The 14,314-nt window shown below is 49.2% G+C and overlaps 1 protein-coding gene across 8 annotated transcripts in view; it reads right to left on the reverse strand.

Moving 5' to 3' along the window:
• Mok (MOK protein kinase) overlaps positions 1 to 14,314 on the reverse strand; it is a gene marked incomplete in the record, with an annotated part of 32,863 nt that overhangs the window by 9,001 nt on the left and 9,548 nt on the right. For 6 of the 8 annotated variants that reach the window (XM_013507838.1, XM_013507839.1, XM_013507834.1 and 3 more), the window contains 5 exon segments: positions 40 to 218; positions 822 to 870; positions 982 to 1,111; positions 4,529 to 4,599; positions 6,246 to 6,335. In XM_013507838.1, coding sequence (XP_013363292.1) covers positions 40 to 218; positions 822 to 870; positions 982 to 1,111; positions 4,529 to 4,599; positions 6,246 to 6,335 — 519 coding nt within the window. 8 annotated transcript variants of the gene reach the window in all.

The following is a 14,314-nucleotide window of genomic DNA, read 5'->3' on the forward strand; positions in this document are numbered from 1 at the left end:
GGCAGCCTCACCCAGGGGCCACGCAGGGCCTGGCCGCACCTGGCGATCTCGTAGAAGACGCAGCCTGCGCTCCACAGGTCCATCTTGGAGGTATAGAAGCCGTCGGTGAGCAGGCACTCAGGGGCCCGGTACCAGCGGGTGGAGATGTACTCGGTGTACGGCGGCCTGGAGTAGACACTGCGGCACGACCCGAAGTCCCCGAGCTTCAGGACGTCCTGCTGCGAGAGAGCAGGGCGAGGGCATCTCAGGCCACAGCCCCCGTCACCCGAGGCAGCCCAGCACGGACACGAGCTCGTGTGGCACACAGCTGGCTGTGAGGGCCCACGCGGGCGTGGGGACACACGTACACTCTGGCTGAGGCAGAGACACCTCCCCACGGCCCATGGGCTTGGAAGGCCATGTCCTGGTGCAGGACCCCACCCGGGCCCCTCAGAGCGTCACCCAGCTCCAAGGCTCCGGCAGCCATGTGGCCTCAGGCAGGTGCAGGGAACGGCGCAGGGCACACTTTCCACGTGGGCAGCACGGCGGCTTCAGAGCGACACACCCTCCCCAGCTGTGGCATCTGACCCTCTCCTGCCTCGATCGTGGCACCTGCCACGTAAGCTCGGGACGGACCGAGGTCCCCTCTGCAGCGTGAGGGGACAGCACACCGCCGGGGGAGAGGTATGCTGCTGACACTTATGACATGAACCTTTTCTAAACTCGGAGGGGAAAAAACCTACCAGAACATGCTTTCCAGTTATCGGGGATTGAAACCTCACCCAGGGGGAAAGGTGTCATGTCCACGGTTAGTCGGTATCAAGTTTTCTGTAAGTGCTTACCTTTATGAGTATGTTTTCCGGCTTCACGTCTCTGTGGAACACCCCGTTTCTGCAGTGGGCACAAAGGGAGAACAGAACCGACTGCACCGCACCGACCGGGTGGCCGGGCCTGCGCTGCTCTCAACACTCTGCCGTCTCCTCCCGAGCCGCCCAGCCGCACCTGTGCATGTGGTCAAGGGCCTTGCACAGCTGGTACATGTAGCGCATGATCTTCTTCTCTGAGAGGGGGCGCCTTCTCCCTGGGCAGTCAAGGGGAGAGGAAATGGGGTCACCGAGGACGCCTACCCTGTCTTGAAATAAAAAATGCGTCCCTTCTTAGTTAACGATACCTGAAAATCTCAAGTCCTGTGAAAAACCACCTGAAGCAGTCCTAGGCACACGGAGTGCCTGACAGAACGTCGCCGAAGCCCGGCACACTGGGGCAGCTTCATCTAAACGCCCACTGCACGCGAGCAGTCGTCATGCAGGCCGGATGCCAGGCCTCCTGTGACTCCTGCAGACCGCACCTTCCCAGGCTTCCCGTCTACATGAGCTCTTTATTTATTTTGAGATAAGGTCTTGCTAGGTTGCCCTGGCTGGTCTCAGACTCCTAGGCTAAAGTGATCCTCTTGCCTCAGCCTCCCAACTGGGGTGCTACAGGCATGTGGCATGGTGGCAAACTGGAGAGCTCCATTTTCAAGGGAAGGGATTATGGTGGACAAAAGTCCCCTGCTTGCTTTGGGTTCCACAGTTCAGGCTATCTCTTCATTTGTTTACTTACTGATTGATTTTCAGACAGGGTTTCACCATGTAGCCCAGGTTGGCTTCAAACGCGTGGTGATCCTCCTGCCTCAGCCTCCCACAGGCTGAGATTATAGACACCCAGCCACGCCATCTCTTTTCACAGCAGCAGACATTAAGCTCAATGCCCACTAAGAGCCCTGCAGCGTCATGCTGTGTGGTGGAGCGGCACGTTTCCCTGACTCGTTATCAGCGCTGTGTGCTCTTAGTTTCATTTCATTTGTTGTAACACCGGGACTGAACCCAGGACCTTCACACTGAGCTGCGTCCCCAGCCCTTTTTAATTTTCTTAATTCAGCCATGCATGGTGGTGCACGCCTATAATCCCAGCACTCAGGAGGCTGAGGCGGGAGGATGGCTCTGAGTTCAAGGCCAGCCTGGGCTATATAGTGAGCCCCTCTCTCTCAAAAAACAAAACAAAACAAAAAACCAAAAAATTACCTTGACAAAAATATCATCTATAATACCAGTAACTGTACAACTTTTGCTGGGTGCAGTAGCACATGCCTCTGCCTCTAGCTCCTCTGAAGGCTCGGACAGGAGGATCACAAGTTCAAGGCCAACCTGCAAAGCTTAGCGAGACCCTGGCTCAGAATACAATAAAAAGAAAAGGGCTGCATACATGGCTGGGGGTGAGCGCTGCTTTCCTGGCAGGAGCCAGGCCCTGGTTCCATCCCCAGCAGTGACAGAAGAACGCCAAGTGAGCACTGTGACAAAGCGGCACGGCCGGGAGGAAATGAAGCCGCAGCTGTGTCACCGCAGCCCATCAGGGCGCTCGTGGGACCTGCGCCCAGGCCTGGAGGTGCCCGCCACACTCTCGGCCACGTGAGGCGCCCTGGACCTGAGCTGAGCAGGCTCCCGCCAGCGCCCCGTGACGGAAGTGCTGCTCTGGAGGGCACAGGGCCAGGCATAAGGGCGGCATGGACCTGGCCACGCTGAGTCCAGCGCCCACAGAAGTGGCAGCATTGCCGGGACATAAAAGTCCACTTCCTTTCATGCGGAGTGCGGTGAAACCAAAGACTGAACAGAACTTTTGATGAGGACGAAATTCACACTGCTAAGGAACAAGGCTTCAAGTCTTAGGCCTGTTGCTAACATGTCCTCTTTCCTGCTAGCACACACAAAAGGTGCACCTGACCCTCAGTGGGTCAGACCTCATGAAATACAAAAATACAACTGAATTACCAGGACTGCAGTGCAGACTTGGAATCCCAGCACCCAGGAGGCTGGGGCAGGAGGGTTCCAAGTTCAAGCCCAGCCTGTGCAACTTAGTGAAATCCTGCCTTAATTTAAAAATGGGTTGTCCATGTAGCTCAGTGTAGGCCCTGGTTCCAGTCCTAGTACCAAAACAAAACCAAGACAACTGAATTTATCTACCATAGCAGTGTCTGCAAATTTACTGTGTTGCCCTGTAATGAGGCATGGCGCATACCTATGCACGGGAATGAGCCGCGGTGCCGCCTGCCAAGGGCAGTCAGACACACTCGCTTTATCTCTTGCGATCTGTTCAAGGCCCAGTACTGTGGCACACTTCGGGCCACCTGCCCCAGCTGCAGCCTAGACTGGTATCACCCGGGGCTCCCATGGCCAGCTGGACACGGACCTTGAGCAGGGGCCTGTGGGCAGGGAGGGGTGTGCGGTACCATGCGGCCTCGCGCCTCACAAGGGCAGCCCAGGGCCCGGCTGGATGCGGGCTGAGGCTCACGGCTCGTCAGCGCGTGGGCTCCAGGTGGCGGGGGCCGGGGCTCTTGTCCCCGCTGTGTCCCCGCACTCTCCTTTCCTGCCGTTGCAGGAGGCCACGTCAGCCTAGCCCTCAGCATCTGCCACCCACTGGACCCCGGGCAGCTCCCCCTGCAGCCCACCTCTTGGCTGCACTGCAGCCCGAGTGCGAAGAGGACACACCTGGGCTGAGGAGAAGACTGCAGAGCCGGGGGGTGAACCTCCGCAGCTTCCAGTGACACACGCGCCCCTGCGGCACCTGCTATGGGCCCTAGAGCGCCACGGCATCCGTCCAGACTGCTTGGAACAAGACAGCAGGTCCAGGGAGTTTACTCCTGAACACAAAAGCCTTGTCTATTGTGACCGCTCTAAACAGCGTTTTTAAAAAGTGCATCGGAGTTGAAGTATGTTGTCCAGGCTGACCTCGAACTTACGACCCTCCTGTCTCAGCCTTCCGGGTGCACCCAGCCTGAATCGGAAATTGTGAGCATTTTAGCCCCTCCTGTGCTTTCTGGACACCAGGGCCCCCCTCTGCTCGGCCTGCAGCTCCCGGCGGTGTTCACAGCCCACTCCCTTCCCGCCCTAACCCGGAGGGTCCCGGGAGAAACAGTGCTGAACCCGAGACGGGCGAATGGGAGCCTGCAGCGGGCCAGGGCGCAAGGCCCGCAGCTTGTATGAACGCGGCCCACCAGCCACAAAGCCAGCGCCCGTCTCCAATAGTGACCCCCAAGTGTTCTGACCAACCTGCAGGCAGTAACTTGGATCCAACTCGCCTCCTCACACTGTTAGTGATGTACGACTGTGTTTTTTTGGTTTTTTTACGACCGCATATTTTAAATCGCATAATGAAATAATTTGCTCTGTGTTCTCTGTGACTTCAATCAACTTCAGCTCCAAAGTATTGCATTTGTGTCTCTGCTGAACATGTTTGTACTCCTCCTCATCACTTCCTAAGCAACACAGTGTAACAACCACTGTTTTTTCAAGACAGGGTCTCAAGGCTGCCCTTGAACTCTGGCAGATCCTCCTGCCTCAGCTTCCCGAGTGCTGGGATCACAGGCGTACACCACCTTGCCTGGCTCTACTCTGCATATTTACTCATCGCCACTGCACGACGGTGACACGCGGTTTCGAGAACTACCACAAAGCATACGGGAACTACGAGCTCCAAGAAGACCTCCGAGAAGCTTCCCAAGTGTTCTACGTACCTCGTATGAGCTCATAAATATTCATGTCCATAAGTTCACATATTAGTGCAAGAGAACCAGATTTCCTGTCACTGAAGAAGAAAGCAGGCTTTTAAAACATTTTTCCTCACCTTAGTCACAAAATATAATCAAATATTTAACTAATTTGTAAACATTTTTGATAAATGTACAATACTCCTACATCAGGCGAAGAAGGTACAATTATGAAACAATGGAGGCTTTTATTTTTAATTAATATTTCAGCTAAAATTAATTTGAAATGCTAGAGGGGTTGGGGACATAGCTCAGTGGCATAAACGCCTGCCTGGCAAGTGCAAGGTCCTGAGTTTGATTCCCGGTACCAAAAAAACAAAAAACAAAAAACACCACAAAAAGAAGAAAAAAATTAAAATAAAATAAAAAATAAAAATAAAATGCTAGAAAAGCCTACTTTAAGCAATATTCTAAAAGCCTTTTTATTTTGTTTTGCTTCTTTTCTTGAGATAAGAACTCACTGTATCATCCAGGATGACCTTGAACCTGTAGCAACCTTCCTGCCTCAGCTTCCTGAGTGCTGGGCATGCAACAAACACACCTGGCTAAAAGTCCTTCTTAAAAGAGGTGTGTTTGAATTGGGCATGGTGATAATCTCAGCACATGGGAGGCTGAGGCCGGAGGATTGCTGTGAGTTTGAGGCCAGCCTGGGCTACAAAGTGAGCTCAAGGCCAGTCTGAACTGCACAGTGAGACCTTGTCTCAAAACGACAAAAAAAAAACAGAGAGAAAGATGCTTGAAAATATAAAATTAACTACCAAAAGAGAGACAAAAAGAGACCTGAGAGTTGGCTAAGCAAAACAAAGGAAGCTGACCTAACTCAGGCCCGGTGGTCGCACATGCAGCTCTCATTTAACTGCATTCCGCCACCCCGGCCAACACAGGGGGCCCCAAACAGGGCCTCCCAGGCTCAGGAGCTGCCGGAAGAAGGCGCCTCAGGGGACAGGCCAGCCTCCGCCTCCTCCTCCTCCTCTTTTTGTAATAGAGACTGAACACAGGATTTAACACTCACTTACATCCCCAGCCCTTCAAAAAACCTTTTAAGTGTAGAGACAAGGTCTCACTGTTTCCCAGGCTGGGCTCCAATTTGTGATGTCCTGCCTCAGCCTCCCGGAGTGCTGGTCTTCTTGACAGGGGTGCAAACCTACTCCACAATCAGACGAGAACGAGAAACGCCCTGCAACGCCGTCAACAGTGAGGAAGGCAAGGGGAGTGCAGTGAGGACAAGGTGGGCCTGTGAGTCACACTCGAGGCTGTGGCAGCCCAGGCATGCGACAGGGGCCGAACCCTGATGATGTCTGCTTCCGGGACATGGGTCACTCACAGGAAGGCTTTGCCCTGGGGATGCAGGCACTGTCCAGATACAGATGGGACAAAAGAAAAAATGAAACCCAGCACAGTGGTACATAACTAAACCCAGCAGCCAGGAGGCTGAGGCAGGAGGATCGCTGGTTGCAAGGCCAGCCTAGGCTGAATGGTGAGTTCAAAGCCTGGCTGGACTACATAGTGAGACTTTGTATTAAAAAACTAAAATAAAATGAAATAAAATAAAATGAAAGTTGTTGCTCGCCAAGCTACAAAGCAGTTATTGAAAGTGTCTACCGTGGTTTTCCTAAAAAGAGATCTTTACTCCTTATCATCAAATCTCCCCATCCAGAGACCCCCGAGCTGCAGGCATACTCACAAGACCACCTCGTGCAGGGTGAGGATGTTCGGATGCGGGTTCAGGCGCCGCAGAGCTTGGATCTCCCGCAGACTGTTCACCTGCTCGACACTGGGGCACAGTGAAAAGACAGCTAACTGACAAAGCAGGCTGGCCTCAGACTCAGGCTCATCAAATCATATCCATCACCCGTCATCAGAATTTTAAAGTTCACAAACTTCAAACCAGTTGGTTAGGTTTCACTTTTCCCACCAGAAATTAAGGTCCATCACTATCTCTACATTATCTTATAAAAACTAAGGCTTTAGTTGTGGTGCTGAGGACTGAGCCCAGGGTCCTCACACTGAGCTACATTCCCAGACCTTTCTTGCATTTTTTATTTTGAGACATGATCTCCTTAAGTCACTAATTTGCCTAGGCTGGGCTTTACCTGAGATCCTCCTGCCTCAGCCTCCTTGAGTGCTGGGATTACACATCACCACAACCAGCTGAAATCAAAATTCTTAAGAGATTACAACACACTTTAAAATCTTCCCCATCCAATAACCTGAAACTATCTTTGGTAGTTTATTTCACATATTGATAAACACAGATACTAAAATACCTGATTAAACTTACCAGTAAGATTAATAATTAAGATTACTCATTAGAATGTATTCACCGGTTTTCAAGAATCAAGCACCTGAGCAATGCTCACCGGGTCTGACCTAAGCATCTCAGTTCTGGGAGCAGAGCTGCCTCATCTTCCTAATGCTCCATCTCCCCGCTGCCGGGGTGCTCCGCAGACACCCGGCTCAGCCCCAAGAAGCCACCCTCTGCAACCACACCTAGCGAGCCGCGCCCCCCACCCCCAGGCGGCCCACACTTAAAGGGACAGAACCACCGGATACTTGGGAGAAACCCTTTTTACTTCAGTAGGCACGATTTGTTTTTTGGTTTTTTGTCTGAGCCAGGGTCTCACTCTGTGGCCCAGGCTGGCCTTGAATTCAAAGTGATCCTCCTGCTTCAGCCTCCTGAATACTGGGCTCACAGGCATGCACCAGCACACCCGGCAGCAGGATTCTGTTCTTTTTTGTTTTGGTTTGGGTTTTTTGGTACCAGGAATTGAACTCAGGGCCTCGTGCTTGCCAGGCAGGCGCTGTGCCACTGAGCTGTGTCCCCAGCCCCTGTTCTCTTAATATGCAGGGGTTCAGCGATTTGTTGAGGTACCCAGAGCACAGCCCAGATACGTTACTGCGCACTACTCCAGTTTTACCTGCAGTCCTTCCTTCTGACACTCAGGTGTTTGTTCAGCCGTCACAGACACTGTGCACACAAGGACCCGGCCCGGACAAGCTCCTGCACCTACAGCCGTGGCTGGGGAGCAGCAGGCGGTGACCTCGCTGCAGAGCCATCCACCAGCGTGGCTGAATATTCGCAGCCGCCTGGGCAACAACAAGAGCCTGGCAGAAGGAAGGGCTGCAGGGGGCGTAAAAGGCCGATGCGCAGCCTCAGTGTCCCTCACGATCCCTCCTGTCAGCCAGGGCTGGGCCAGGGCACACCGCGCAGGAGACAACAGCTGCTGGCCCCGACCGCAAGCCGGGCGACAGTCAGCAACCACAATGGCCAGGCTGCGGCGACAGGGCCAGCTGGGGACCTGCTCAGCTGTCATGCCGCTTGCAGCGCCCTGGCCCACGGCAGGAGGCCAGGAAAGGATACCCGCAGTGCCACGTACTGCACAGTTGCCAAAGTCGCCCCGTGAGGAAACGTCACGTCGGCAGAGCCTGAGGAGCGGGCCCACTGCCGCCCTCCTGGAAAGCCACGGTCCAGTCGGTATTAAACATTCTCAGAAGCTGACAAAATCAGGAAGACAGCTTGATTTACACTGGCGTTCCCAAGCTGCTGCCCCAGGGTCCTTCCCTTGTGATTCTGCTGCCGTCCTGTGGAACTGGGCCCAGCTGATGACGCTGGGAAACAGCTCTTCCGGGGCAGGGAGGAGACACGCTGCGCAGGCAGAGCTGAGTGAAGACTGCATCAAGTCCTGCCCTGGGCGCCTCTGCACTGAAGACAGAGCCCCTGTGACCGTCCCTGGGTCCCCGCTAGGTAGAGGTCACCCAGGCTCCAACGCCTGCCCCCAAGCCTGGTGAGATCACAGACGGGGCAAGGTCACCCCACTGGGTGACCACCAGGCCTCTCCCCACTCAGTGACCATCCGCACCTTTCCCTGTAGCACTCTGTAGGCCAAGGGTCCTCTCCTGGAGAGGATCTGCCCTCCTGGGGACATGTGACAATGTCTGGACACAGGTGCCGCTGCCACAAATGAGGGACTGGGTGGGAGTGGCGGCCCAGGGGCAGAAGCCTGCAGTGAAAAGATGAGGATCTGGGCCACGGCGTCAACAGGCCCAGGCGGGAAGAGCAAAGGCATATCAGAGCTGGCAGGCCTGGTCCTGGTCTCCAGCATGGTCAGCCACATGCCATGTCCCTTTGACACACACCTACTTGTGCCACTGTGATGGAAAACCAGTCACCAGGCCTGGGACATTTCTTGCCTCTGTGCATAGGATTCTTCCGTGTTCCCAGCATTTGCCGAGGATGACGACTGAGACACAGACTCCGAAAGGCATGCTCATCAGGCACTACCAAATGCCAGCCGTAACTACTGACGTAACAGTGCAGGATCAAACTCAACCAACTTGGCCTCTCTTTCACAAATCATGAAAAGGGTAGTGAAAAGCAAAGAAGTAGCCACTCCTACACTGGGTGTCCAGACACTGGATTACAGCAACATGAGGAGAACAGGAGGGAACTGGGGCCCCAGGACCCAAAAGGATCTGAAGTGAGAACTGATGCCCATAGGACAGGAAGAGACCTCAACACGGACGGAGGAGGAGGCAGGCAGCGCTTTCTCCCTGAGCCCTGACTCACCACTTGGGAGAGCAGCTTGAACCTGCACACGCAGGGACTACTGTAACCTGAGGCCTCCACAGGGAAACACAGCAGTAGAACAGGGCAGTGGACACAGCGGACTGCAGGAGCTGCTGAGATATTCGGGTTCAGGCGTCCCCCAAGAGAGGGGGATTGGCCAGGAGCCATCTCGGAGAGGGGCTAACTGAGCTCGGAACTCAGGGCAGCTGCGGGCTCCATCTAGCGGCTCCCAGGGTCAGGGTGAGGGGGAACTGAGTTCAAGTCTGCAGGAGGACAATGAGCCGAGTTCAAGCCAGCAGGAGGCACGCGGGGTGCTGCAGGCTGAACAAATTGGGCTCCAGCCTCACAGCCAGAAACCAGGCTGAACCTCAGTGGTACTAAAGGTACAGGCCGGCTGAGATTATCCACCACACCGCCCTAAAGCTACGGCTGGCTTGCTGGGATTAATCAACACAGATCGGGATCTGTCTGTCCACTCTGTCTACCAGTGACAGCAGAGACATGCCCTGGAGTAGACTTTTTTTTCCTTTCTTTTTTCTCTTGATTGTTCCTATATTATATTAGTGTGGACATGGTTTCTAGTTTTTCGTTGTTGTTGCTTTCTGTTCTGATCGTGTTTGTATTTTGTCCTTCTCTCTTTCCCTCCTGTCTTTTCCACCAAAGTTTGCATAATCTCCTCTATCCTCCAGGCTTCCTTCTAACCTCTTCCTCTTCTGTTTCTTCCCCCTTAGCCACTATAAAATTTTCTCCCCTGAGTGTAAAAGCCCCATAATGATGGCATATTTACTGCATACAATTTCTGGTTTGTTTTAGATTTTGTTAAATACGTAAAAATCAACTTCATACAGTTAAAGGTGGCAAATTAATAGTTACCACAGTTTGTGATTTTAAGCTACATTTGATGCTATTTACTGGTTTTTTTTGTTGGGTTTTTTTGTTTTTTTTCCCATATCGGGAATCAAACTCATGACCTTGTGCTTGTGCCAGGCAGGCACTGTGCTGCTGAGCTAAATCCCCAGCCTCCATTTCTTTTTTTAAATTTTTTTTGTTATTGTTGATTGTACCACTTTAGCTAAGGTGACATAATTGTTCTAACTGGTTGTTCTTCCTGATATGCCTAAGGGTCATAAAAAGTGCTATAGGCCAGTGCTAAAGAATCAGGGGCTGGGCCAAGTAGACAGCAACTTCACATCCAAAATAAACTGAAAAGATAGGATCTTGCAACAAACTCAAAACCCAAAAGCTGGCTACAGCTAGAAGACACCTCTGAGAAGCAGTCATTTCCTAAGGGTTTTATATACTAGCAATAAACCTACTTGCCATAAACAATTTACAGCATCAGCTGAGGAAGTAAACTTTCAAAAATAGAAAATGAAAGACACTTAAGCAAGATGCAACCCAGACTTTCAGCTCCCCAAAGGCAAGCCCAGGGGGCCATGAGGTGGGACAATTCCAAAGCCATTCACCCCAATTCTCTGAAGTGGTAACAGCAAAAGAAACAAAGCAGACAAAGGAGGCTCTAGAAAAAAGTCATGTAAGAAATAATCTCTCAGATAACTACAGAGATGGGGATCACAACGAAAGGTATGTTAGTGACTCTAGCGCAGATGCAGATGAAAAAATAAGAGGGCCTTAGGAAAATGATGGAACCATGAACACCCAACATAGCAGAGAAATGGAACCCATGAAACAGATTCAAACAGATATCCAGGACATTTAAAATTCCACTGACAGTACATGCAGAGAATAAATCAAAGTGAGGACAGAATATCAGATATACAAGACAGGATTACATCTAGTGGCCATTAAAGGAAAGATTCTTAAGAATAGCAAGGGAGGGTTGGGGATGTACCTCAGTGGTACAGTGCTTCTGGCCAAATTCAATTCCTGGTACTAAAAAGAAAAAATAGGTGGGTAGGGATTTAGTTCAGTGGCACAGCACTTGCCTGGCAAGTGCAAGGTTGTGCATTTGATTCCCGGTACCGGAAAAAAAAAAAAAAAAAAAAGGAAAAAAAAAGACCCAAAAAAGCTTCTTAAAAAAATATCAGGGTTAGGGCTGGGGATTTAGCTCAGTGGCACAGCGCCTGCCTGCCAAGCACAAGGTCATGAGTTCGATTCCCAGTACCAGAAAACAAACAAACAAACAAAAAATATCAGGCTGGATGTGGTGGCACATGTCTGTAATCCCAGCACTCAGGAAGCTAAGGCAGGATTGCTATGAGTTTAAGATCAGCCTGGGCTACAAGTGAGTTCAAGGCCAGTTTGAACTGCATAGTAAGATCCTATACCAAAAACACCAAAATAAAAAAGCAAAGAACCATGAAAAATCAATCAAGCAGCAGTTAAATGATGCAAAGAATAACATAAGATTGATGAGAGTCAATGAAAAAGGAGAGAATAGTGCAAACTACAAAAAAACCTGTTCACAGAAGTAATGGCAGGAAACTTCCCAAGAAGGGAAAAAGAATTTGACATACAAATAAGTGAGGCATATAGAACTCCAATTAGCCATGATTTTAAAAAAAATCTATACCAAGGCATATAGTAAGTTCAGATTCCAGAAATTCAATACAAGAACAAAATATCAAAAGCTGTTAGAGAAAAGAAACAAATCACCTATAAAGGAAAGCCCACCAGAATTATACTGAACTTTTCAACACAAAATCTTAAGTCAAGGAGAGTTTAGAGTGAAGTATTTCTGGCCCTGAAAGAAAACAACCTCCAACCCAGACTGATGTAACACGCAAAACTATCTTTCAAACTCCAGAAGGAATAAGATACTTCCATTGCAAAGAACATCTGAAGAAATTCATCACCCACCAAAACAGTATTATAAAATGTTCTGAAGGACATTATAGAAAGAGAACAACAACAACAACAACAAAAAGAAAGAAATCAGTAACAAGGACTACAACTTCATGAACCCCAATGGAATGAAACCACCACACAAGGCAAGCAGTTAAACAGAAGTGGAGCCAGGCATAGTGGCACACACCTGTAATCCCAGCACTCCAGAGGCTGAGCCAGGAGGATCGTAGCAAGTTCAAGACCACCCTAGGCTACAAAGTGAGCTCAAGGCCAGCCTGAACTGCATAGTAAGACCCTGTCTCAAAAAAAAAAAAACCAAACAAACCAAAAACCAGAGGTGGAAAGAAATGGAACAAACAACAGGAAAATAATATTACAAGGATAAATCAACACATATCAGTTATAAAACCACCAACATTAATGGATCTCAATTCACCAAGTCACTCATTCATAAGAAACAGGCTGGAAGAATGGAACAAGATCCAACAATATGCTGCATACAAGAAACACATTAGATTCAAAAAGAAATTCATAGACTGAAAAATGTCAAAGGATGGAAAATAACACTCCTTGTAACAGAAACCCAGATAAAAGCAGGGGTAGCTAGTCTATTTTCAAACAAAGTGGATATCAAGCCAAGACTGATCAAAAGAGACAAAGGTCACTACATCCTTGTAAAGGTGTTAGGGGCTAAAGCATAGCCATTTTGAGTTAGGAAATAAAAAGACATCTTGGGCTAAGGTGAACTTTAGTCAACCTAAGCAACACTTCTCTCCCTCCTTCCTATGTGGCAGGATATTCTGATCCATACACGGACACAAGGAAAAGAGCTGACAGACCCCACCCTGTTATGCAAGTTTCTGCTGCACTGACACGTTCCAAGCCAAATAAGGAAATGTTCTTGCCTCCCTGATCCCCAGAACCTGACCCTATAAAATCTGTAGTTGCAGCACCGCTTAGGGTCCACATTCTGAACTCCATGTTGAATGTTGTCCACCGGACAATAAGTCTTGCTTATCTCTCCTTGACTTCTGTGGGTGTATCTTCGTGCTCTGCTTTTCACCGCAACAAAGGGAACAATCCGAGAGGAAGAGATAACAATCACAAACATATACACCAAATACCAGTGTACCCAACTGTATAAAAAAAATTAATGGGCATGAAAAATCAAATAAGCACTAATACAATTCTATTAGGGGATCACAATACCCCACTGTCACAAAAATCATATCAACTAGACAAAAAGTCAACAGTGAAATATTAGAACTGAACCAAACTTTTGAACAAATGGACTTAATAGATGTCTACAAGAGTATTCCACACCACAACATCAGAATATACATTTTTCTCAGCTGCACATGGGAGGTTGTCCAAAATAGACCACATATTAGCTCATAGAACATGCGTAAGTAAATGCAAAGGAAGTGAAATTATCGCATGCATATTATCAGATCATAGTGTAATGGAACTGGAAATCAACAGCAAAAGAAACCACAAGAACTTCATAAACACATGGAAATTAAATAGCACACTCCTGAACAACCGATGTGTCACAGATGAAATTAAAGAAAAAATTAGACAGTTTCTACAATTAAATGATAATAACAAGAAATTAGACAGTTTCTACAATTAAGTGATAATAACAATACAACATACCAGAACCTATGGGACACAATGAAAGCACTCCTAAGGGGGAAATTTATAGCAGTGAATACCCATATCAGGAAAACAGAGCAAGTACAAATAAACAACTTAATGGTGAACCTCAAAATTCTAGAAAAAGAAGAGCAGCCTAAGCCTAAAGCGCATACAAGGGAGGAAATTATAAAGATCAGAGCAGAAACTAATTGGAGACTAAAAATCACTACAAAGAATCAATGAATTGCCAAGTTGGTTCTTAGAAAGATTAAATAAAATCGACAAACCCTTATCCAACCTGATCAAAAAAAGAAAGACTCAAATCCACACAATTAGGAACGGAAAGGGTGAAATCACAATGGACCCTGTGGAAATCCGGAAGATCATCCACTTGTACTCTAAGAAGATGGAAAATGTAGAAGAGATGGAGTTCTCTAGATATATATGAACTACCAAAGTTGAATCAAGAAGATATAACAGTCCTCAACACACCAATATCAAGGGGCTGGGGATTTAGCTCAGTGGCACAGCGCCTGCCTAGCAAGCGCAAGGTCGTGAGTTTGATTCCTGGTACCGGAAAAAAAAACAAAAATAAAATAAAAATAAAAATAAAAATAAACCAGTATCAAGCAATAAAATTAAAGATGTAGGGGCTGGGGATTTAGCTCAGCGGCAAAGCGCTTGCCTGGCAAGCGCAAGGTCGTGAGTTCGGTTCCTGGTACCGGAGAAAAACCAAAAAA

The sequence above is a fragment of the Chinchilla lanigera genome, unplaced genomic scaffold (genome assembly GCF_000276665.1).
Source record: "Chinchilla lanigera isolate Chin_1 unplaced genomic scaffold, ChiLan1.0 scaffold00137, whole genome shotgun sequence".
Lineage (NCBI taxonomy): Eukaryota > Metazoa > Chordata > Mammalia > Rodentia > Chinchillidae > Chinchilla > Chinchilla lanigera.